Below are 22,845 nucleotides of genomic sequence, written 5' to 3' on the forward strand. Positions count from 1 at the left end.
CACCATTCTACAACAATCACTGGCTGCCTGTCGACAGCCTGACCAAGGACCACCACCATCGGGGCTTCTTGGAGGGGCCGAGGGGCCAGAAATACGAGATTTTGCGGCGAAGCTCTTTTTTTTTCGGGGCACTTGGCAGGGTCTGGCCGGCTTTCTCTCTTTCTCTGCTCTATACGTGGAGAAGGCCTGCGTCACAGCCTGCCTGTTGCCTGTGCTTGCTTGGTACGCCAACAAGACGCCGCCGGGTCATCAAGGTGAATCACGGGAGCCGATGCCAAAATCTTCACACGGTCTGCGTCGGATCGAGGACATGTACAACAAGCCTAGAACGGAAATCCGAAAGCAAAAATGAAAACAGAAATGTGTGCGCGATATTATCCTGCCGAGTGGCAAATGCTCCCGCATGAACTGCTATGGCTGGCAGGCCGGCGGCGGCCTCAAGATAGGAGATAGAAGCTTGGAAGCTGGCTTGTATTAGGGATAGCGCTGCCAGGCGTTGGTAGCCTGCCGCAGCCTGCGCTAGCCTGGCGACGGCGTTGTGCCATCAGCCATAATGTGTTGGACGGGTGGATGGAGCTGCTCTAGCGCTCTAGCACATCGCGACCTTCATCAACAGTTGAGATGCACATGTCTGCCACAATACCATCAACCCTGCTCGACAGTAGCCTCGTTTCTTCCATCATTCCTCTTGTCATCAATCTACGGCACTCCGCCACGGGTCTAGTAGAGGACTTGACACTCGACAATCCAAATTCTATAATACGTGTTTGCTAATGCAGTCCCCGTCGCTATACATATCCCACAAAGCCACAACTACGAGACCCTACCCAGACCAGAGACGGCTCCTCATCATCGTCATCGCGTCCTTGACTTGGCCTCGCAGTCCACCAGCGTTCTGTCCCTTGCGCACACCATCGGCTGGCCCCCTGCCACTCGCTGCTGCTTCTCGTACGGTAATGCTCCGTCTGCCCGTCAGCGATCCACCCTCAACATCATCCCACTCGCCTGCCCAGACACTTCATGCAGCTCTCGCATGCATGGCTTGTCCCTCTGGCGGGTCGCGTCAATGGCGCAGGCTCTCTTTGCGACTGATTGGCCTCGGACAACCTGCTGGCGAGCCTGCCATTGAAGCCGGCCCGCGCTAGTTAGCCAAGGGGAGGTGAGGGGAACCGACCGGGAGCCACGACGCCCATGGATATTCCGCTACGAGTGGATAATTATGCCTCGAGGGACGAGTCGAGCAAGACCGGCGACCATTGAAAGAGTTTAATAAATGTGCACAAACTTCAAACGGCACGAGCAGGGCATTTGCACTGGATGCGGTCGCTGGCCAGCTCAACGACCAGCACAAGCAGAGCAGGCGCTCCAGCATTTCCCGCTCCAAACGCCAGGCTACCCGTCCGTGTTTTTCTCGTTGTCCGTCTTGGGACAAGAAAAATAGTCACCCGCATGTCTGTTGTGACACCTTGGAATTTGCTTGCGCAACCCGGACGGGATGCCAGGCTTTCGGAACTAGCCACACCACTAACTAACTAGTTGGCACCACAAGACTTGGGACGCGAGCCTCTTGGAACCCCATGTGGAACTTGTCATCGAGGCAGATCCATTGCGAACCAGCTGGGGCACGCGAGGAACAGGTCAAGGACAAAAAGGAACGAGGCCTTTTATTGGCCCAGATTCTAGTCCATTGGTCGACTACTAACTCCTGTTACTGATCTGAAGCACGGATACAACATTTGAAATAAGACGGCAGCAACATGTGGCCCTATTTCTCCACCAGCTGCTACAAAGAAAACTCTCCAATGACTAGCCGAGACCTTGTTATACAACTTAAGGGCAGTACTAAGCTTCTTTGCTTGAAACTTTTCAGATCGTTGCTGTTTCTCTTCCCATTTTCCCAATTATAGGGAAGATGGTGGCACCTCTCTATCATCTTCCCCAAATTTTGCTCTCCGGATCGCCTGCACTGCATAAAAACAACCAAATTGCACCTATTCTGCTAGGCAATAAGTTGGCGGACTTGCCAGACTTTGAAAAATGCCGTTGCAAAGGCTAGCATTTGGTGAAATTGTTCATTTCCCTTTTATAACACTCGACGACGCTACACTCCCAGCGACCCGCGCGCCTCGCCTCGCCGCTCCGAGACTTGTCACGCCAGTCTGGAATGATGGCGCGGAGCCAGTCAAACCCTCCGTACGACATCATGACAACGAACCGGCCAGACGGTTGAGTTCCTTTCTCCATGCCATCTCATGTGCTCCCATTCCGCGCGGGTCGCACGGCAGTGCCACCCATCGTACATCTGGTCTCGCGGCCAAGGCCGGCTCCGGACCTGCGATGATCGGGTTCGGCCTAGTCATGTACATGAACCCACATGGCTGCAAGGCATCACAAAGTCGCCTCCATGATAGCAAAACACGGCGCAGAGTACTTCGTATCGAAAAACTGGTCGAGAATTAGATGGCCGCTTGCTGCAGAATACAGGCCGTCGGATAAGTACCGCATTCAGTTGTGCCGTAAACATGCGCGGACACCGAAGCAGAGCCACCAAGAGAGAGGCTTGATCAAGTCCCTCGCAACTCAAACTTTATCGGCGGAACGCTTCGAGAGCCATTTTTGGAAGGCGGCGATTCTGCGGGCCCCGTGGTTTCACGATGGCATTTGCGCATGCTTGTTCAGCTGGATTGGGAACATGGGCTCAGCTGGCCGCCTGTGTTGAGATGGGGTTTGGGAGGAAAGATAGGGTTTTGCGCAGGGCAAGCCATACAATGCATGATGCACGCGACGTCAGTAACTACCGCTTTGTAGGCTCACATACCAAGTCGTCCGGAAGGGAGCGGTGGCATTTGCAGCGGAGGGCCATTGGTCATCAACTTGAAACGTCTGCATGCAGGAAGCACATGTCATGCAGACACTGATCTCCTTTCCCTTGCCTTTTTGCTTTTGCAACCCTTGTCCTGATCTCACAAATATTTCTGCATCTCATTACCCTGCGACATCCTCGCAAACAAACCCTTACGCCCTTTGAATCTTTGATCCCCGAACCCACGCTGGCTGCGCCCTTTGGTTCATTTTAAGCTTTTCTCGTCTGGTCGGGCCAAGATGTTGCCGCGCCCGCTTTCCGCTTGTTTCGTTTCGATAGCCTCAACAGAAAATTCCGAGAATAAAATTGACTTTTTCCCATAGTGCTGTTTTTTTCTTAGTCGTCCGGCCCTGGACTAGGTTCGGTTCCAGACGTCGGCCGGGACAGGGCGGGGGGGGTTGAGACGGATATTATTCACTGACTTAACTAGTCCGAACTCCATACGGATTAGTTATTAGGGGGGAAATGTCTGCGGACTAGGCTTCACATGATGGTTGCGGGCAAGTTCGTTGGATGGCGCCAAACTTCCCACACCTTTTCTATTTATTACCTAGATACTGTGGAAACGGGGGGGGCATCGGAGGCCTTGGCTGGCCATCTTCCTCCTTGGACGGGGGCTTGATAGGGCTCTCGGCTTGGCCGTGCAAAGGACAACAACTTGACACACAGCGCACACAAAAGGATTGAGACTCGTATCAGATATTGGCAGCGTGACATTATTTCGTACAGAAAAGGGGCCCCTGCAACCTCTCGTCTCAAACGTCGAGCATGAAGAAGATATAGAATGGCAATATCAGATGATTTAATCTCGTCATCCCCAATGTCCCCCATGTCCCCTGTTCTCCTCCACAGATTTGAAACCAGCATCAGCTCGACGTGCATCAACGAACAAAGCGCATGCTGTGCCTTTGCTAGCCGTGTCGCCGTGGCGCTGCCAATCCGGAGCGACGACTGCCAATTATCTGGTACCGAAATTTCTCCTAACCATGACCTTATTGGAGCAACTTGTCTCCATATCAATAAACCCTATCAATAACAACGGCATCATCACCTTCGAGCTTCCCCGGCAGTGCCGGACGTCTAGACATGCCGACTTCTCCACACAAATATCCTGGTTATCTTTCGGAGACTTGGGTGTGATTATCTCCTGTTGGCTACCTGTCCAGGATTTTTTTTGTTTTTTTTTCACGTGTTGAGACAAAGGCCGCGCGTAATAATTAGAGGCCCCCCTCTCTCCTGATGGTAATAAAAGGCAACTCGCTCCGCCCGTCGCTACGCAGCAAAATATGGCAGTGATATTCGTAAAATCCGCCATGCACCTAGAGATCTCCCAAGAACCACAAATTGACAAGGGGGTAGGGAGGCGCCACAAAACAAAAACGAGCCCTTGTCTGTAGTTGGAAACCGGGGTTTACCAATAGTTATGAAGTTGTCATCATCTTTGCCCACCAACAATCCGCTACCCTATTGCCGGTGCCTGCCCGCTGGTCGATGCCCTCAGCCGCGTTGGCCGCCGCTCCAACATGAAAGCAGTCTAACTCGTCGCCGATCTATTCTCGTAACGGCTGCACCATTTTTATTATGCATGAGACAGACGATGAATGCAGATTGTGGCAGGTCTTTTGTGTGGGAGGAGCACTGCCGCAATGGGGTGGTGCAGTGAGACGGCGTGCACGGTGCAACACCAGCTAGCCTATCGCCGTCCGTCCGAAGATCAGCCTCAAACCCGCGTATTCAGGACAAAACGTCCTATCTCTCTGACCTCGAACAACACGCGACATTCACCGCCGATTTCAACAAGACCCGATACTCGCTCTATAGTTGGCATCCCGCCGTGACTTGGAGATGATCGGTTGCAGCCCATCGCTCCCGGCTTTTCTCTGCCGTTGCCATTGCTTGCGACGACATTCGGGTGTTGTCTGAGACAACTCGGCTGCCGTTTGCGACATGGCAACGGCATGCAGCCTCGATCCACGCAGCCTAGTGAGCAAGCAAGCAAGCAGGCGAGCACGAACAAACTGGGGACGGGAAAAAAGGCGACTTGCGTTTCTGTTTTCATCCAATGATAGAAGAATAACGCCCCGACTGCAAAATATGGTAAACGGTCTCTGCTACCTGGAGCTGGTGGACGACCAAAGCAGCATGTCGAAGACGGCGCGTCGTTGCCAATGGCCGTCTACCGAGCCCCTCGAAGAGAACGGCCGTGGCGGACCCGGCGCCGCCTAGGAGCCTCGCGACGATGTGACGACGGTCCTCGCCGCCGCAGCTAGGCTCCATACTAGACCTCAGACACCGCTCCGAGGCCGTGCAAGGTAACATCACTCACTCGGTCTCCCGGGCTGATTCAAGAGTTCTGAAATAGAGCCGGAAAGTGATGGCAAAGACAAGACCAATGATTCCAATGTTGCTTGTGCTTTCAGTTGCTACTACTGCATGTTAAGCTCTGTGAGTTTTATACACACAAGGTAGTTACTCAATTTGTAGAGATGGCCCAACTGGCTTCGATATGTATTCAGCGCAACTCGCTAGGCTTCAGACCACTTGCTTCTCGCCTGGCAACCAGATCATAACCATTATCACTCAGCTTGAGTCTCTCGAGCTCCTCAAACACGAAGACCTTTACGAGTCGCCGCGTAGACACAATGACCTGACCATCTGCATCAGACACCTCAAACGAGACGCCGCGGTCTGCCGTGTCCAAGAACTTGATGGGCTCCGGCCACGCCGTGTCTGTGACCACGGTGTCGGCCCCATCCAGAACCAGCCGGGCATGTACCACGTACGAGTCGTATTCGTCCGTGCTCGTCCTCTGCCTGCGGATTGGACGCGACGAGCAGACCCTCGTCGACAATCTCCGTCGTGCCGTTGGCGCCCGCTGTGACGCGCCGGTGCGTCGCCGGCTGTCCGCCCCGAGATGAAGCGCACCACGACGATGCCGCCAACCTCGTCGACGCTGCTGCTGGCCGCGTCTGGTCCACCTGGCCGGTGCACGGCTTCGAGTTGTCGTCGACGCAGTGCCCCGTCTGCGTCCAGTCGTGGCGTGTCCGGGCGACGCCGACGTCCACCAGGCCGCAGCGCCCGCGCCACCGAGTAGTACGCGGGCTTCCTGACCAGGTAGGAGTCAACAAGGGCCCATGATCTAGAAACGTAAAGTGGTTTAACGTGTTTTTACAAAATGCTCCTAATATGCTGCTGCTGTGAAGGTTCAATCTTGCCGCTGGCGTGACCCTGTTCTCGTGCCTCGCTGCTTGGCGTAGTTGTGTGAGGGCCTTTTGGCAGCAGAATGACTGCAGTCAGCTTGACGATAAAAGCCTCTAGACGGGTCTACGGTGGTTCGTGAAAGTACATAATGAACCCCATGTACTTGTTTTACTCATACGTTGAGATCCCTCGCTCAATGCCTTTGCTCTCGTCACTCGTCACCCGTGCAAGCAATTATTCGTAGTATTTCAAAGACAAAGCTGGCTTAATGAAGCATGTATTTGTGGTTTCACTGAATTTCTCATTCTAGTTCGCTATGGATACAAGAAAATTGCGAATATGCGCTACATAGTTATCCTCGCTTTTCCCACCTCATATTCCTCCTTGCTGGGGTATCAAATTATGATATCAAAAGTACAAATAAATAAGCATGACCATAGTACGGCCTCCAAAAGTGGTATAGTTGTTGTATTCTCTCCCTTTCCAGAGGCACTGCACTCAATCGCCACGACGGCCGCGCTTGATTGGTGGTGGTGATTGCGAAGCGCTGGAGCTGTTCGCCCGTCTTCTCTTGACCGCCGCAGGACTTGACGACCGATTTCTGCCGTTGCCGCGCGACTCGCCGCGGCGTGGGGGAAGCGGTGACCGGCTGCGGCTGCGATCCTCCGTCTTGATGGGGCGGGTTCGTGGTGGCGGGGAGCGCGAGCGCGATCGTGACCGGGAGTTCGAGAGCGCGCGTTCGCTTTTGCGGGGCGGGCTACGGCTGACAGACGAGCTGTTCCGGCGTTTGTTCCGGGGTGGGCTGGCGTCACGGGCGCTGCCACGCGGCGGCAGGTTTACCGAGCGCGAGCGGCTCCGGGAGCGGGATGCATCGCTGTATGAGTCGTAGGAGCGGCTGCGCGAGCGGCTGTAGGAAGCGCGGCGGCCGCGGCGGGGAGGGCTCACCGAGGGGGAGACTCTGCGGCGGCCGCGACCAGCGTCAGAGACGGGACGGCTCCTGCTGCGGCTGCTAAACGAATCGGAGCGGGAGCGGCTGCGCCAGTGCGACCTGCCCCGGCTGCGATGGGAGGAGGAGGGGGACAGTGAGCGGCCGCGATCACCGTCGATGCGGCGCGGGCTACGCGAGCGACTATATGAGCGGGACCGTGAGCGCGAGGATCCGGAGCGCGAGGAGTAGCTCGACACCGTGTCCGAGTCCGAGTCGTCGCCGCGAGCTGCGGCTGCCGCAGCTGGGAGCGCCGGCTTAGGCATGTTCTGCAAAAACTCGCGCATTTCTTCGGTGAGGGCGCCGAGGCCGATGCTGGTAAAGTAGTTGATGGAGAAGCGAATGTTGCGAGCGCTATCTCTGGGAAACAGCCCGGCGAGGCTGGGGCGTAGCGTTTCGTCGGCAGCGCGCGCCTTGATCTTGGGCAGGCCAATCTCCTCGACGATGCTCTGGAAGAGGATCTTGATGAAAATGCGGCTGCTCGACGTCGTCTCGTCCTCGTTGAGGTGGATCACGGACAAGCAGTGCCAGCCAAGGGCGTCGGAGCCAAACATGTGGCCAAAGAGCATGGCAATGTTGCGCAGCTTGTTGTTCTCGTAGCGGTGAATAGTCTCGTAGTACTTTTGGAACGACTGCTCAAACAGGTCACACCAGAGGCGGTTGATCTTGGCGAAGCGTTCCGCAATCAGGCCAAAAAATTTGGTGTACGCCTTTTCTTGAGAGCAGCACTCTACAATCATAGAAGGCATCTCGGCTTCTTGGCCCGCGGGCAAGTTAATCTTCATGAGCTTATGCGTAGCTTCTTCGGGGTCGGCGCTTGACATGATGGTCAGGTAGATGGTGCGGCGCAGGTTGACCAGGTCGGCGTTTGACTGGTCCTTGATTTCCATGGCCTTGGTCTCTGGGTCGTCCTCCTCGTCGGAGCTCTCATCTTCGGCCTCGTCGCCGTCGTCTTCGTCATCGCTGGCTTCACCGAGGATTTCCGCCTTGAGGCTCTTGTAGGCCTCCTCGTTGTCCTCGTATTGCTCGTCAAACTTGAAAATGTTGAGGCTGTCCTGCACGTTGATGTCACCGTCGAGTTCGACTTGGTGCGTAATTTGGTCTTCTTCCTCGACGAGATCGAGTTCCTCCTTGACGGCCTGGTTGTCCTTGTAGCGGTCCTTGCGCACCTGAAAGAGGACTTCAATCATGTACTGCGTTCGCTTATCGATGCCAGCCTCGTGCAAGATGTTGCGAAACTGGTCAAAGATGACATTGGCAATCGTGGGCCGCATTTCTTCAAGGAACTGGCCGACTTCGCGGCAGAAGCCAACAGCAATTTCCACGCTGTCGTCCGTGGGTTTATTGAGCAGAAGGAGCAGGATCTGACCAGCCAGCATCTCGTGCTGGACTTGCTGGTTGATCAGGTGGGCCAGAAATGTCGTCGAGGCCAAGCACACCGACTTGTCGTTTCGCTTGAAGCCCTTGCGGAACTGCATGACCAAGCGCTTGATGAGCAGCTCGCCGACCTGCGGAAGCTTGGTATTGACAATGGCCACCATGGCTGCGTATATGGGCGTAAAAGGCAGACTAGCCGCCTGTGCTTTCATGATGGATCGGCAAAAGAGGCCGCGGCCGCGAATCAGGTTCTCGCTAAAGAGCTCGGGCACAATGTGCTTGATGTTGGCGGTATGTACTTTGTTGATGAGGCCGTTGATGCTCTTCTTGAGCGCCTCCCAGGCCATGCGCTGGTACTCCTTACTGGTCTTGTCGGTGATTTGCGACTGCAGGGCTCGCAGGCGCGCGGGAGGAATGTAGGTGCCTCCAGATCGCATTGTCAAGAGCTTTTCATATTCGGCCTTGGCCGCCGCTTGCTTCTGCTCCTCAGTCGGGACGGGCGGGGGGGTGCGCGATCGCGGGCGGCCGCCGGGACGGTACGAGTCACCGCCCTCACGACGAGAGGCACCGCCGCGCTGGCTGCGATCACCGCGATCACGCTCGCGGCGCGGGATGCCTACTTCGGCCGACGCCATGCTGACGTTATGGGTTGCGATGAGAAGCCGCAGAGGGGCGCGGGTGAGTGTCGATGGATGTGCGAGAGGCTAAAGTGTTGAACGCTGAGTTTGAATCGGATCCTTGTGAGAATGACGACTCTGGTTAGGAGAAGGCAGCAGGGCTCGTTGAGCGGTGTTGTGCTTGGATACGCAGAGAAACTGCTGAGGCTGAGAAACTGATGAGGTTGGAAAAGTCGAGGGCACGCGCCAGACTAAAAGAAAATTAAAGCGGGTCTCGACACAGGCAATGCAATCAGGCAATCACTCCCTCGTGGAGGGAGACACGTCTACCTTTATAACTTCACTGGCGATATTTGAAAGGATGATTAGCTTTTCCATTTGAAAGTTTTCCTTCTTTAGACTTTCCTTTACTAGACTTTCCAGAGATTTTAGATTTTTGTTCTAGATTTCTCTCTAGAGTTCTTCTTAGATTTTTCAGAGTTTACAGGTAAGGAGTGCTGCTAACTGCAAAAGACTTGCCTCTGGCTGCCGCGAGCCACGATATTGACTTTCAAATTGTACGGCGAGGAAGTTTAGTAATGTTGTGAAACATGCGTCTATTTTTGTAAGGTTTTGAATAAATTAGAATTGCTAGTTGCGCTTTTTGTACAAATTCAGTTTTCTAGATGTGATTCAATCCAAGTCACGAGCCCTCAGTGCGCCACATGTGGCTGCTGCCACTGGTGTAGGGGCCACTGCCACACCTCTCGCACGCGCCTCCTGAAGGTCGCGTTGACCGAAGAAGCATAGAGTGAGCTACCGAGTTGCGACGACACCATCTCCTCTCAACCACGCTCCTTTTTTAAACAAAATTCGTCCTCGAAACGACTCCACGACCTATTGTACCACCACTCACCTTAGTCGCATTCTCCTTCTTCGATTTCGTGCCCACCACAATGGTACGTCGTCCCCCCCGCGCTGCCCCTAGCAGCGGCGACGTCCAGTCGACACATGGACGCACCGCCTCTCCCTCCCCTGAATGCGCGCCTCGCAAGGACGTCGAGAAGAAGACGCGCGTGGCTAACTCGCTCTACCGTGAACCAGTTCGACAAGCTCGTCGGCCTCGCCATGCTCGTGGCCGCCACCGTCGTATTCCTGTACTATACCGTGTGGACGCTCTTGATGGTACGTAACAACTTCTCCTCCCCTATAGCTTTGCCATTGCGCTCCGACGCATGGCCGACATTGCGTTGAGAGCCCTCGACTGATCGCTTTTCTGATTTTCTTCCGCTCGCGCAGCCCTTCGTCGACGATGACCACCCCCTCCAAAACTTCTTCCTCCCCCGCGTCTGGGCCATCCGCATCCCCGTTATTCTCATCCTCATCGGTTCCGCCGTCGTCGGCTCCTTCCTCGGCATGGTCATGATTCGAAGCAACCGAAAGAAGGCCGCCAAGGCCAAGGCTGCCGCCGCCAGCAAGAAGAAGGCGTAATTTCACTACCGCAAACGAGCTCGCTACGCTCCAACAAGTGCCAAGACCTCGCACGTACAACACCATACTTCAGGAGCCGGGAGAGGTCAGGAACCAGAAAAAATCAAGTCTTTGTTTTTTGCGGCCAAACTGAATTGGTACTATCGGGGGTATCTAATATGGTTTCTATTCGGTAATGAACAAGTGCACAGCTTGCCGAATGCAAGTCGACGACAAAACGAGTTTGTTATGGATCCGGAGGATAGAAATGACAAAATAATAAGTGAAAAATACCATGCAAGGCATCGTGGAAATAGTGCAACGTGTTTGTTTGTATAATGTCTGTGAGATACCAAACTAACAAAAGAGCTGAGAAGTGGCACGGTCAAAGACGATCCCAGAAAAAGCACACAAGGTTCAAAACGCCGTAACATTCCGGTACCAAGGAACTCAAATCCTCAACTATACCCTTTGATCGGCAAAATCAAGCACCTCACAGTCGTCCTCGAAGAATCCGTCCTCATCCGGCTCGCCATGGCGACCTCGTCGGCGTCTTGTTGTCACCACAATCTGCTCCTGGTCACCTATCTGCATAAGCCTCTCCATGGCAGAGGGCGGTAGTGCCTGGCTGTCATCGATGCCGTTCAAGTCATCATCTGCCGATGCCATGATACCCATGTGCAACAAGTTGGTGGGAATATCAAGACCAAAAGCCCAAACACTGGATTCTGAGTCATGAATCGCACCTGACCTCTGCTGTCGGCTCTTTTTCTTCTTGAATGACTGCTGATGATCATCCAGACTAGTCTCCGTGAGGAGTGTTGTCACCGGCTCCACCTGCCCATCTCTGCCGTATTCATACACAGCAACTCGGCGATCCGAATGAAAGGGTTGATAAGGAGCGCTAGTCTCTATCTCAGCCTGCGGAATAGCAGAAATCATACCCTGGTTTCGCTTGGCCTTGATGGCGTGGCGGTTGAGAGTCATGGTGTTACCCGTGTCCATCTCCAGGTCGGACAGGTCCAAGTGGTCCTCTGAGGTGTCACCCTCCAGGAATCGCCGAACAATAGGCGCAAGCCTATCATGGGGGAGAATGGGAACGTTCATGTCCTTATACTGGCTCGCGCGAGACAATCTCTTATTTCGCTTCGAAGTAACGCGCCGACTTCGGCTGGGATACTTGCGCACGATACCGCCACCCAGAGTATAGAGGTGCTGTGATTTGCGTGTCGAGTGCCATCTCACACACTGGGGCGACGGAAGACTCCGAATCGAGGGCAATGACACTCGGTTCTCCCCCGTATGCCGAAGTTGATTTATGGCGGAGCCAGTTTTGCCAAGAGAGCTGCTAATACTAGCGGCAATGACTCGCCCTCCCTGTGCGGCTGTGTCCCGAAATGTGCTTGTGGTCACCCCAGCACTGTTACTACTGCTGCGACGGGAACGAGCGACAAACGGTTTTGCAGCCTGGTAGGCGGCACCGATGGCCCCAGACGCGATCGAGACTGCAGAGCTGGTGGGCTCTGACGATTCGGCACCAGCCGTGGGTGCAATCTTACGCCGGCGAGGAGGGGGCCACATTGATGCACTGAAAGGCATGTCCAGAAGGTGTACAGTGCCGCGCTCAGTTACCATCGCAATGTGGTCTTCTTGAGGCCCTGTCCACGACACATCAACAATGCGCGCAACCGTCATGCGAGAAAACTGTGCCACCTGCCTCACTTGCGGTCCGACGTTGGCGCTTGGCGAGACGGAGGCCTGAAGGGGAGATGAGTGCGTATGCTGGATCCGGAGCAAATCCCAAACGGTTTGGATATCGCCCTTGGTACTCGCGGTGAACAGATTCAGCGATGAGGGTGAGAAGGATAAGACGCTGCACCCGCCGGGAGGCGCAAACGTAGCCAGCGGATGGACCGTGGAGGATAGGGGTAGCGACATAGTGTCAATGAGGGATACCATTCCTGGATCCTTCGAGGCAGCATTTCCGTTCGTACCGTGGGTGGGTGGGAACTGTGTCGCATCCTGCCTGGTAGCCTGCGTCGCGGTCCATTGCTGAGGAGGCGACCGAGCCTGCTGCTGCGGAGTTTGTGTCGTGTTTCCCTTGTTCCAATAGGCGTTCCATGCCTGCAGTCCTTGCTTGCCAACCCATTTAGCACCTTGAATAAGCTCCTGTGTTGTCTCGCGCATGATTTTGTTCACCATGCTGTCAGAGATGGGCAATTCCACAGACAGGCTTGACTGGGGTATATGAGGTGGCGCCATTGAACCGATGCCAGGGCCGCGGCCGAGGATCGGTACAGGGAGATGGGCACGAAGAGAGGTTTGCGACGAGGGAGCCGCTGGACAATAGGCAACCCATCGACCATTGAGAGCGATGACGGGGGTCTGAGGATTGAAGCGAACCTCGATGGTCGACGACGCGGCCTTACCTGTCTCTTCCACAACTTCACTACGACGACTGTGTTGAAGCGACGTCCATAGTTTTCCAATGCAGGCAAATACATGGCCGTTCTGAGGTTCTGGAAGGTGGGTGTAAGCCCAGCACTCGCCTGTGTTACCGGAACAAACGAGGACGGTTCCCCCATCTGCTTTGATTGTGAAAGCGCCACTGGGCGATGGAGGCTTGAAGAGGGTGCTTGCTATCGAGACGCCGGCATTGACGGCAATTCTCGGCGCCTCGAGAAGCACATCGATGGCCTTGGAGGTTTTGAGGGAGTACACTTCAACAGTGGTTTGGTAAAAGTCGATACTGGGTCCTGTCCGGTTGAAGCCTTCCTGGTAGGTTGTCACCGATCTGGGGCTGGCCGTGCCCTCTCTCCTAAGATTGTCCGATGCATCCTGTGTTGCTGCATCACTGGCATTTCGGGTGGGAAGCACGGGTCCATGCACGGTCACGGCAATTAAAGGTCCGACAATGTCCTTGGTGCTGAACGTCCAGGGCAAAATTTTGGCGTGATGCACTGTACCACGCAGACCTCTGAGACATGCCGTAGGTTCCAGTCCTCTTTTAGTGATGGCATAGACGTCAAGGCCACCATTGTATCCCGCCAGTACCACGTCATCCGAGCCAGCAGAGACGTCATCCAACCGGGGTAGGGTATCGAAACCAAAATACAGGCCAGCATCGCCAGCCTTGAGTCCAGTCTGTGGTGTCGAGGTCATATCAATATCTGGAGCTCCATAAAAGTGCGCCTGGGGTTGGTGAGGGAGTGCTGGTTGCGAGGCTAGACGACTATGCGGGAACGGGGAGTGCATCGAGGTTGGCCTCCCAGGAGCACCTGCCGCGCGTGGGGGTGTCTCGCCGGCCGGGAAAGGGGCATCCATATGGTAGCTGAGGGGTCGGCGGCTGGGAGGAGACGGAGAGGCCGGCGACGGGGTCATGAAGTTGCGTTGACCCCAGCCCTGGTGAAGACGACCAGAGTCCTCATACGAAGAGGGCTGGGTCGGGGGCGACTCGCCCATCAGACTAATGAGGTTGCCAGGGGAGCCGGCCATGGCACCACGCGCCCATTCATTCATCATGCTGGGGGCAGTGCTTGCGGAGATTGCATCCAGCATAGGTGATACCTCGGCGTGGCCATTCGGGACGGCGACGGGATTGAGATCCGGGGTGTTCATGGAAGGTGACGACTCGTCCGAGGTCGGTTGGCTCTGGTTCGAGGGGGTGCTGCTGGCATTATCAAACCTATGCATGACGGAATCCAAGTCAGCATAATGAAAAGGGCGTTTTACCATGAGGGAATATATTGTTGTTGAAGATGCCAGCAGAATAAGCGGCAGGGTTGAGGTCACGGGGCGGGGGGTCGGGGGACTAAGGGAGGGGGCGGGCGAGGGAAGCTCACGAGAACTGAGCGGCACCGTGCTCGGTCACCGCAGTTGCGATGCCTCCAACGGCGACTCTGGTACGTTTCTTGTCTTTTTTGGCCATCATTGATATGCTCAGAGACCTGACGCTGGGCGGCCTTGGAGGCCGAGGCGGCCGTGTTGGTGTCGCGATGCAGTAGCTGGCGTAATGGGCATAGAGCCAGTACCTATGGTGGGGTGTAATGGAGGTAGCTACCAAAGTTGCAGGGTGAGTTGAGGAGCTTCCTGTCGGGTATTATCGGGATGCGGTTTGAAATATGGAAAGTAGTCGAGGGTGTCGTATTAAGTATATACACACTTCGAGTTCGATCTCGTTGTACGCGATACAAGCGTGGTCGGCGTGGGTAATTGGAACCCTCGAGGGATAAGGAACGGCGCGGTGGGCTTGAGGTAGGTACTGGAAGTGGCGGGGCAAACGGCGCAGCCGCAGCAAGAAGTCGTCTATGAACAGAGAAGAAGGAAAGAGAAAATATGGACAAATAAGGAGATCTATTGAATAATGCGGTGGTTGAGATATCGAACGAGCGCGAGATGTTGATTTGGAAGCGTTTGGAGATGGTCAGAGAGTTGGTTGGAAAGAAAGGGACAAGACAAGAGACGGGGAGAAGAGCCAGGCCGAGCAGCGGCGAGGACGTGACTGATGTCACCTGTATGGCGCTTAGAAACGGGGGCCATCAGGTGCGTGGCAGGCTGCAGCTCAGGCGCTGGAGCCTGCTGAAGGACGCCGGAGCACGCTGGACAGACCGCGTGCACCGCTAAGGACTGCTGTAAGATTGATGTGGGGAGGGAGCGGGGGATGTGCTGGGACGCAAGGGTGGGCGAGACCATGTACCGAGTACAGAGCATCCATACCTCGAGAAACGGCAACCCGACAAGCTGCTTGCAGGATGCGCGCTGGTGCGGGCCAGCGCAGCTGAGGCCGACTCCCCGTTGTTCAGAGACAAGGATCCCGGCCACATGGGCTGCAGCTCTGGCTGAGATGGCCTCCGTGAGTCCGAGGCGCATGTACCCGGTACCTCTTGGCCGTGTGCAGGCTAATGACGTGCAGCTTGGCCGCACAGAACTCTGGCCAGCAGCGCCACCGGCCAAGTGAGTAACAACAGGCTACGCGTGCTGGAATTCGTAAATTGCCGCTAATCTCTTTACAGCCAGCTCCCGTTTGCTCAGCCTAAAAGAGTAGGTGTGTATCACGTGGAACTCCTAGCCTACAGCCACAGCCACCCGCTGTCAGAGGGAGGCAATGTCCCATCATCAATATCGGGATCCCATGAGTCAATCAGCACAGTCATGACGACAGGCCGTGACATATCGGCCTCATTAATGCGCAAGTCTACAGGAAGATGGATGCTCAATGAGGCTCTTCGGGGCGGCATCACACAGCAGGTTGTTTCATACCTCATCACTTCGCGTTACAGTATTTACTGCCCGTTGTTTTCACCTCTGCATTCTCCTTTTTACTCTATATTTTGTCTACACTCTTCGCACTTTTGCTATATTCTAGAGTTTTCTTTTTTTTATACGCACACTAATTGCGCTGCCTGCCAGAGCCGTGTCCTCCCTCAGGCGTCGCGCAGCAGCCTCATAAGCTTACTAAAGTCCCTCGGCTCTCCCAGACCGGTGAGGGCATCCCAACCACGCGCAGCCGTCCAGCCAGCCGTCGCAAACTTGCACCGATAACTCTTGCCCTCGGTGACATCTGTCAGCGCAGCCACGCCCTCCTTGGAGTACAGGATCTCGTTAAGGAACCCAATCGACTGCTTGCCGCCGCGGAGACGGGCATCATTGACCAGCGCAATCATGGCGGCAAAGGTCGGCGCGCTGGCGCTGGTGCCCCAAACGCGCTTGGACGTGCCGTTGACGATGATGGAGTACTCGTCCGCCACGACCGAGACATCGGGGATGCCACGACCGTTCTTGTTGTAGTACCCGTCCAGGCGGCCGTTGAGACCCTGGATGTAGGCAGCCGCCGCGCCCGCCTGCCACGAGGGGCGGCCAAAGTAGTACGAAAAGCCGCCGGAGCTGAAGATGGCGCCCTTCTGCGGGTCGGTCCCGTGGGTGGTGCCGCCGACCGTCGTGACCCAGGGACAGCTGGCAGGGAATGTCGGCATAGTGGTGTTGGTGTTCTTGCCGTCGTAGGTGCGGCAGTTGCCGTAGTGGCCGCCCGTAGAGCCGCCGTCACCAGAGGCGTGGATGATGGTGGTGCCGCGCTTTGTCAGGAGACCGTACGCATCGCAGACACGCTTTGCGTACTGCTCGGGGACGCTGAGCTCATCCTCGCCGTACGACACAGACAGGACGTGGGGGATTTGGTCATCAGGCTTGTCAAGGAGATGGTTGACAAAGTCCAGATACGGCTCATTGTCGGACTTGTTGCTGGGCAGTAGCTGCCCTTCAGGGCCAATCATGGCTCCCCGGCCACCGGTAGCGTAAAAGGTGACGGCGGCCGGGTAGCCGATGCCCATGCCATACTCGAGATCCAGCACGGCCTCGACTCCGGCCGGCGTGCTGGGATCCTCGCCTCCGTTGACCTTTTCGACGGTAAAGTCATAGTTGGTGATGTTCGTCTGCTCCATCAGGAACTTCTTGACATCGTCATGGTTGGCGTTTTGCTCAAGATAGCCAGAAATGCCAAAGCGCACGGGAGATTTTCTGTCCGGGGACTTGTATGTGATGTTGTACAGCTGCTTGAGACAGCTGATACCAACAGCATCAGAGCAGGGGACCTTGGCCGTGGCCTGTGTCCTGTTGGCCGCCGCGTGCTTGACAAGTTTACTAGCAACGTGAGCGTCGCTCGGCGAAGGCCGCATAAAGTTGGAGACGGGATAGACGAAGCTGATGGCGTCGACCAGGTCCTCCGGGATCGAGTACTCGCGGGTGCGGAGCTTGGCCACCTTGCCGCCGTAGGCGTAGTGATTAAACTTGCTGTGCAAGAGCTTCTCCGCCTCGGCCACGGTCGTCTGGACGCGAAGCACGTCCTGCTCCCGGGTGACGTGGAAGATGTTCTCGTCGCGGAGCCACTTCAGGACGCCGTCGACGGCCGACTCGTCCGGCGTGCGCAGCGCGTGCACCTCATCCAGGCCGAGGCGCCGGCCGCGCTCGGCCATGAGCGCAGGCACGTCCATCTTGGGCTGCTTGAGCGCAATGGAGAAGCTGATGCCACGAGCGGCGTCGACGGCATTGTCCAGCTGCGTCCAGTCGGCGGGAAGCACGGGCACCTGTTCGAGCACAACACTGCTGGCGCTGGCACTGGCCACCAACGCAGCGACGAAGAAGGAGAAGGAGGGCATAATGGATTAGTGCGCCGATTCGGATGTGCGGCGTGGAAGGGACGAGAAGCTCATCAAGACGTCGAGGATGGATGGCCCTTTAATACGAGACGACAGGGAGCAGAACCGCACACAGACAGCGTGAACCCGGAAACGAGATCACTGCACCCATTATAGTTATAGCCACCCTGCTGGTTTCGGAAATTGAATCCGAGAAATTGTGGTGCATGTCGTGAGCCTGGTTCACTGACCAGGTGCCTCCGGCGGCCAGCCCGATGCGATGCAATCTGGAAAGCTAGAAAACGAGGTGGGCTTCCTGTGGTGTGGTCTTTGGCCAAAATGGCCTTTCGTGGTTCCTGCATGGATCCGGCCCTGCCTGGAGGATGAGAAACCGGGCAGGTCCAATCCTCACAGACCAGAAAGCCCGATGAATATAGGCCAGGGAGCGTTTCCTTTCCACGCCGGCGGGCCTTTGTGATAGTAGTATACGAGCGATATATTAGGACCACTAAATTGATAAAGGTGCTATTTATTGTATATTGCAAGTTAAAAATCCAGCTTATACCTCTGACTCCGTAAATAGCCCTGTTTAATTTGGTTAATTTCCAATTTCCAGCCCATGTTACACGATCGAATGATGCAGCGTCTCTCTACTGTTGCTGACGCTGTGGCGTTTCGCATCTTGCAGAAGCTTGTACAGTGGGTCTCGGTACTTCTAATGCATTATTATTGAGGTAAATGGGCGCGGCCACACTTCCCTCTGAATCGAACTTGATCATGGTTGGCCGTGTAGATCGCGCTAGGCCTTGTTTCCAGTGAGGTTTTGTCCAGAGCTGCCTTGGGTCAGGCCATGTGCGTCCGTCCCAAGTAGCATTTTTATATACTGTCAATTATGAGCAATCACCTCCCTACAGGGACATGAGTCATTCGGCAGTTCTCCCCCCGCTTCAAAATGGGTTGCATCGCATCGCCAAGTAGATGGGACGTCCCGGCGCCGTCGGGATGCCGGTGGCCGGCGTCTTTCTTCCCTACACCCCAGGGAACACCAGGATATCGAACCATTACAGGTCAGCAAGCGCGGTTAGTCAAGATATGTCCGCTGGCGCTCCCAACATCTCATTTTGCTGCTGTTGCTATACAGGGTAGTGGGGGAGTTGAGTGGCATTATGTACCACGCTATCGAGTATTCTGAGCAAAGGGTGTATAGTTTCAGCTACGGTAGGCTCGTGGAGAAGAGACTCCTGTGAATAGGGCAAACAGTCGAAATTCCTGTTAGATTGCTATCGAGCCTTTGTGGCATCCATACACGGTCCCTAGCCTCCCATGGAGAATGGCCAACATTTGGAAAGATTCACCTCTGAAGCCAAACTCGATATTGCGAAAATTTCCACTCCTCTTTCGAACCGTCCACAACCCTGGCAAGAGTAGCATGTCCCGCCCACGGCACGACAAGCGCCTGCCCCTCCCTGGTCTTGAGGTGCACGTCGCCAAACAGCATGCACTCGCACGCCGCACCATGCTCGTCCTGGAAGCTGGCCGGGAACACCTTGTGCACCGTGTGTCTGCGCTCCGCCACGACGTTCCACATTCTGCCGCGGAGCTCTCGAATCGCTGCGTTGTTGGCCAAAGTTGGTCATGTACAGAAGGGGGTCAAGTTGGCCCACGAACCTGGCAGGCCGCGGCCCGTGTCGTTGCCCATTGTGACCTGGGCGTCGTTGGTAAAGTGGCCCACCCACAGCTCGTTGGAGGCCGGGTCGTCGGAGATGCGGTAAAAATTGGTGAGAAAGGTCCGGATCGCTGGGTCTGGGAGGACATCTCGGACAGGGTAGATGGGAGAGTATCCGCCTTGCTCCGAGGACGCCATGGTGAGGGGTGCAAGGTAAAGCAAACTAAAGTTGTGTCTAAACCGATGTAGTGTCTTATGATCTATTCGACAACAACTGTGAGAGGCAGAGTATATATGTAACGCGCCAGCTTCGGGTTCGCGGATGACAGCATCGGCGGGGCTCCCATACCCGACGCGGGCACCCCACATCCGACCGCCGCATCATCCGATCGGTGAAGTAGAGTTGGCATTGATTCCTAGTCGACGTATGAATCATGTTTATATTGGTTTTGATATTCGTCTCCGTAACTTCTCGTGAAGCTGAAATCCTACATACTGCAAAGATGAGAAAACGCCAAACACACACTACGTAATAACAAAGAAAGCAACCGTCTCGCGCCACCTGGCCCGCTCCATGACTAGCCGTTGGACAAAAAAAAAGTAGTCGAGTGCTGCCTTGGGAGAAACCCTGCTGGAGTATACCCCAGGCAGCAGTGATAGCTGGCAAGATATTGCCAAATGTTTTCAGGACAAGAAGAGTATACCGTACTCGACGTGACCCATTGCTGCGGTTGTCTTTCCAGGTAGATCATGGCAAGACATATTGTATTATTTCCTAACGCCGCGAGCGCTCACCTCGCCCTTTTCACCAATGTTTAGGAGCCGTCGACAGTCCGGGCAGTACCATTTCGTCGTGCGTGCGGGAATGTCTTCGAGACCAACACACTCAATGTGGAACCACTCATATTTGCAATTCTAGCACACACGTTAGTAACAAGGACAAGAGATTCCAGCTAGCCATCACCGCAGCGCATACCGCCGAGTGCTCGCATTGAATCATGGTACCGAAGCTGACCCCGTTGCAGACACAGTAGCGCGGCTCGTTTGGGTCAATCGGCTTCCCCTCGTCGTCCACCTCCTCCATCTCAACCTCTGTCTCCAGCAGCCCTGTCCTGTCCTTTTTGAGAGCGCGCGCCTTCTTCTTGGGCGCGGCTTTCCGCTTGCCGACGGCGCTGTTACCGCCGCTGCTCGTGGTGCTTACTATTCCGGGAGCAGGACGCTTCGTGCGCCGCACCAGCGGCTTGCTCTCTGGTGCGGGTGTGTTTCTGGTTGTGCTTGCGCGGCGCGGGCGGTCCGACGCCAGGGAAGGTGGCTCTTGACTCGTAGCGTTGCCCCGCGATCCGGGACGCCGGTTCGGCTCTGCGATAGGCGTGAGACCGCGCGATACAGACCGTCGCGAGCCAAGTTCAGGCTGCTGCGGCGGCGGCGGCGCTGCCAGCTGTGTCTTTTTAGCCTCGCGCGACGGGACGTCCCGCATTGGCGGATAGACTGGCGTAATGGTATGCCTTTGTTCTGTTTTTGGGAGTGGGACCGGTGTCTGCGCTGGTGCTGGAGGTTTCACTGGCACCGAGGTGGTAATGGTAGGAGTGCTAAGGTCTGCCGGAGAGGCTGCGGAAGCAGATCTGGTATATATCGGGATAGGAACAGGTGTCTGAGTAGTCGGCGGCGGCACACTGCTCGAGGGCGTGGCAACGCTCGATGTTGCCGACGTTTCGTTATTGAAGCTTGGATGTCGCGGCGGCGGAACGGGTGTTTCAATCTTTGTGCGCTTCGTGTTGCGAGGCGTCTCTGCCGGCGCGGGTGTTCCCTTGTCGTCTTCAGCATCACCGTCCCACTTACGCTTCGGTTGATTGCGAGAGCCAGATCGTGATTTACTCGCTTGCTGATTCCGATCACCACTGGCCTTATCAGTGTGTAGGAACAGCTGAGCAGCTTCCCGCATTTTACGCGCCGATTCTTCAGCTTCCTCGGCAGCCTGCTTCGCTAAGGCTTCCCTCTTAAGTTTCTTAGCTTCATTCAGTTTCATGCCCTTGTTGCTGGTCGGTATATCGCTGGCATCGAGCAACTCGGCACTGATGGCGCCAGCAGGCAGCTGCTGAGAGCCCGACTCATCATCCGTCACCAGGGTCGGAACTTGGGCGTCGAATGCACGCCCTTCCTCCTCGGCCTTCTTTTTCGCCTCCCGATAGGCTTCCGGTCCACGGCCTAGGGATTTCAGCTCTCTGGCAATCATTGTCTCGCTAGGAGCCCACGCCGCATTCTTCTTCATGCGCTTCCTGAGCACAGCTAGTTCATAGTGGGTAAGCTGTAGCCAGGGCGCATCCTTGCTGCCAACGGCCACATTCTGCGGCGGAGGATTCAGCAGGGCAGCCGCATTCGCGGCAGCCGCGGCACTCATTGCGGCGGAAGGATATGCGAGCGATCGTGCGGGGCGGTTTATCGTCTTTGGCATCCCTCGACTGGTAGTAAGCTTGATCTTAGGCGGGCCAGGTGTTCTGCGGTTGGTGGCCGCGTCCGACTCTTCGTCGGTGCTGATATCGCTGTCATCGGAGAATGTGTCGTATTCAATATCGTACGGCGCCAGAACCTCGCCAGGAACTGTGATTCTGGGTACCCTACGCCGACTGATCTTCTTGCCATCTTGCCCGGTCGGGCGAGCCGTGAGCTTGGCGCGCGTCATTTGCGGTGACCTGGCGCCGGTTGGGCTCTTTTGATCTTCGACCGGATAGCTGTCCATCATTGTCTGTAGCTTTTCGACGAGCATCTTTGCTTTGAAGTAATGGCGATTGACGTTTTCCGACATGCGCACCGCCTCGGTATGGGCAAAGGTACGCGAGTCGACAGCATGTTTGAGGTGCTTTGATATGTCGGCACGAATCTGACGTGGTGCTGGGCGCTCCCGCGCTGGTATCGAGGGCAAGCGAGCCCATGTTGTTGTCAACTCGTCGACTTTGAGCGAGGCTTGGTGGTACCTCTCGTCAAGCTTGGCGATTAGCGTAAGGGACCTGACGACGTCGGCTGGCAGGTAGTCGGTGAAGTCGATGAAGTCGGTGACGGTGTTTTGTGCATCTGGATCGGCGCGTGCCTCGAGGGAGCTTCGTAGGGATGCGACAGGTCCGTCGCTGATGCCAGAGGTGTCTTTTGGTGAAACCACCTCAACTTTGGCGACGGGCGCCGTGTTTCCGTCCGCCATGACACCTCTGGGGGCCTACCCGATTCGCGGCAGCGTCGAAATACGGTGAGGCGCTGGAGAACCTAGTTGATCAGATCCCATCAGCATGCGCATAATGGTTTGCGTCTAGGTTGCCTTTGTCTCGCAAGTCGGCGTTGCCTCATCGCGTTGCGACACAACCCTCTGCTTGAGTGGGTCCATCTTTCTGCCTGTCGCGCCTTGGTCGCGGCTGGCGCTGGCTTATTAGCTAATCAATTTCCTGGTTGCGCAGGACACAGCCAGGACAAAGATCAATCCCAAACGAAAAAAAGATTTTTTTTGGTCCCCTTTCTTGTATTGTTGTCGCGATCGCTCGTCGTGGTTCTCTGGAACTGTTTAGGAGCAC

The 22,845-nt window shown here is 55.7% G+C and overlaps 7 protein-coding genes across 7 annotated transcripts; 2 read left to right on the plus strand and 5 right to left on the minus strand.

Moving 5' to 3' along the window:
* Window positions 1-2,037: 2,037 nt before the first annotated feature.
* Window positions 2,038-2,460, plus strand: CCM_01821 (uncharacterized protein; the record flags this gene model as incomplete). Its single annotated transcript, XM_006666976.1, has 1 exon — window positions 2,038-2,460. One exon carries the CDS (start codon window positions 2,038-2,040, stop codon window positions 2,458-2,460), a length of 423 nt encoding a protein of 140 aa, XP_006667039.1.
* A 4,102-nt stretch (window positions 2,461-6,562) lies between these two features.
* Window positions 6,563-9,061, minus strand: CCM_01822 (cell cycle control protein (Cwf22), putative; the record flags this gene model as incomplete). Its single annotated transcript, XM_006666977.1, has 1 exon — window positions 6,563-9,061. One exon carries the CDS (start codon window positions 9,059-9,061, stop codon window positions 6,563-6,565), a length of 2,499 nt encoding a protein of 832 aa, XP_006667040.1.
* A 917-nt stretch (window positions 9,062-9,978) lies between these two features.
* CCM_01823 (dolichyl-phosphate mannosyltransferase) lies at window positions 9,979-10,513 on the plus strand (the record flags this gene model as incomplete). The annotated part of the gene is made up of 3 exons (XM_006666978.1): window positions 9,979-10,098; window positions 10,127-10,207; window positions 10,280-10,513. 3 exons carry the CDS (start codon window positions 9,979-9,981, stop codon window positions 10,511-10,513), a joined length of 435 nt encoding a protein of 144 aa, XP_006667041.1.
* A 441-nt stretch (window positions 10,514-10,954) lies between these two features.
* On the minus strand, window positions 10,955-15,361 carry CCM_01824 (uncharacterized protein; the record flags this gene model as incomplete). The annotated part of the gene is made up of 4 exons (XM_006666979.1): window positions 10,955-14,143; window positions 14,335-14,523; window positions 14,684-14,797; window positions 15,209-15,361. 4 exons carry the CDS (start codon window positions 15,359-15,361, stop codon window positions 10,955-10,957), a joined length of 3,645 nt encoding a protein of 1,214 aa, XP_006667042.1.
* A 554-nt stretch (window positions 15,362-15,915) lies between these two features.
* CCM_01825 (tripeptidyl peptidase SED3) lies at window positions 15,916-18,243 on the minus strand (the record flags this gene model as incomplete). Its single annotated transcript, XM_006666980.1, has 3 exons — window positions 15,916-17,602; window positions 17,755-18,130; window positions 18,195-18,243. 3 exons carry the CDS (start codon window positions 18,241-18,243, stop codon window positions 15,916-15,918), a joined length of 2,112 nt encoding a protein of 703 aa, XP_006667043.1.
* Window positions 18,244-18,973: 730 nt separating this feature from the next.
* Window positions 18,974-19,486, minus strand: CCM_01826 (uncharacterized protein; the record flags this gene model as incomplete). The annotated part of the gene is made up of 2 exons (XM_006666981.1): window positions 18,974-19,233; window positions 19,291-19,486. 2 exons carry the CDS (start codon window positions 19,484-19,486, stop codon window positions 18,974-18,976), a joined length of 456 nt encoding a protein of 151 aa, XP_006667044.1.
* A 570-nt stretch (window positions 19,487-20,056) lies between these two features.
* Window positions 20,057-22,481, minus strand: CCM_01827 (PHD finger domain protein; the record flags this gene model as incomplete). The annotated part of the gene is made up of 2 exons (XM_006666982.1): window positions 20,057-20,203; window positions 20,265-22,481. 2 exons carry the CDS (start codon window positions 22,479-22,481, stop codon window positions 20,057-20,059), a joined length of 2,364 nt encoding a protein of 787 aa, XP_006667045.1.
* Window positions 22,482-22,845: the final 364 nt, after the last annotated feature.

The sequence above is a fragment of the Cordyceps militaris genome (genome assembly GCF_000225605.1).
Source record: "Cordyceps militaris CM01 unplaced genomic scaffold CCM_S00001, whole genome shotgun sequence".
Lineage (NCBI taxonomy): Eukaryota > Fungi > Ascomycota > Sordariomycetes > Hypocreales > Cordycipitaceae > Cordyceps > Cordyceps militaris.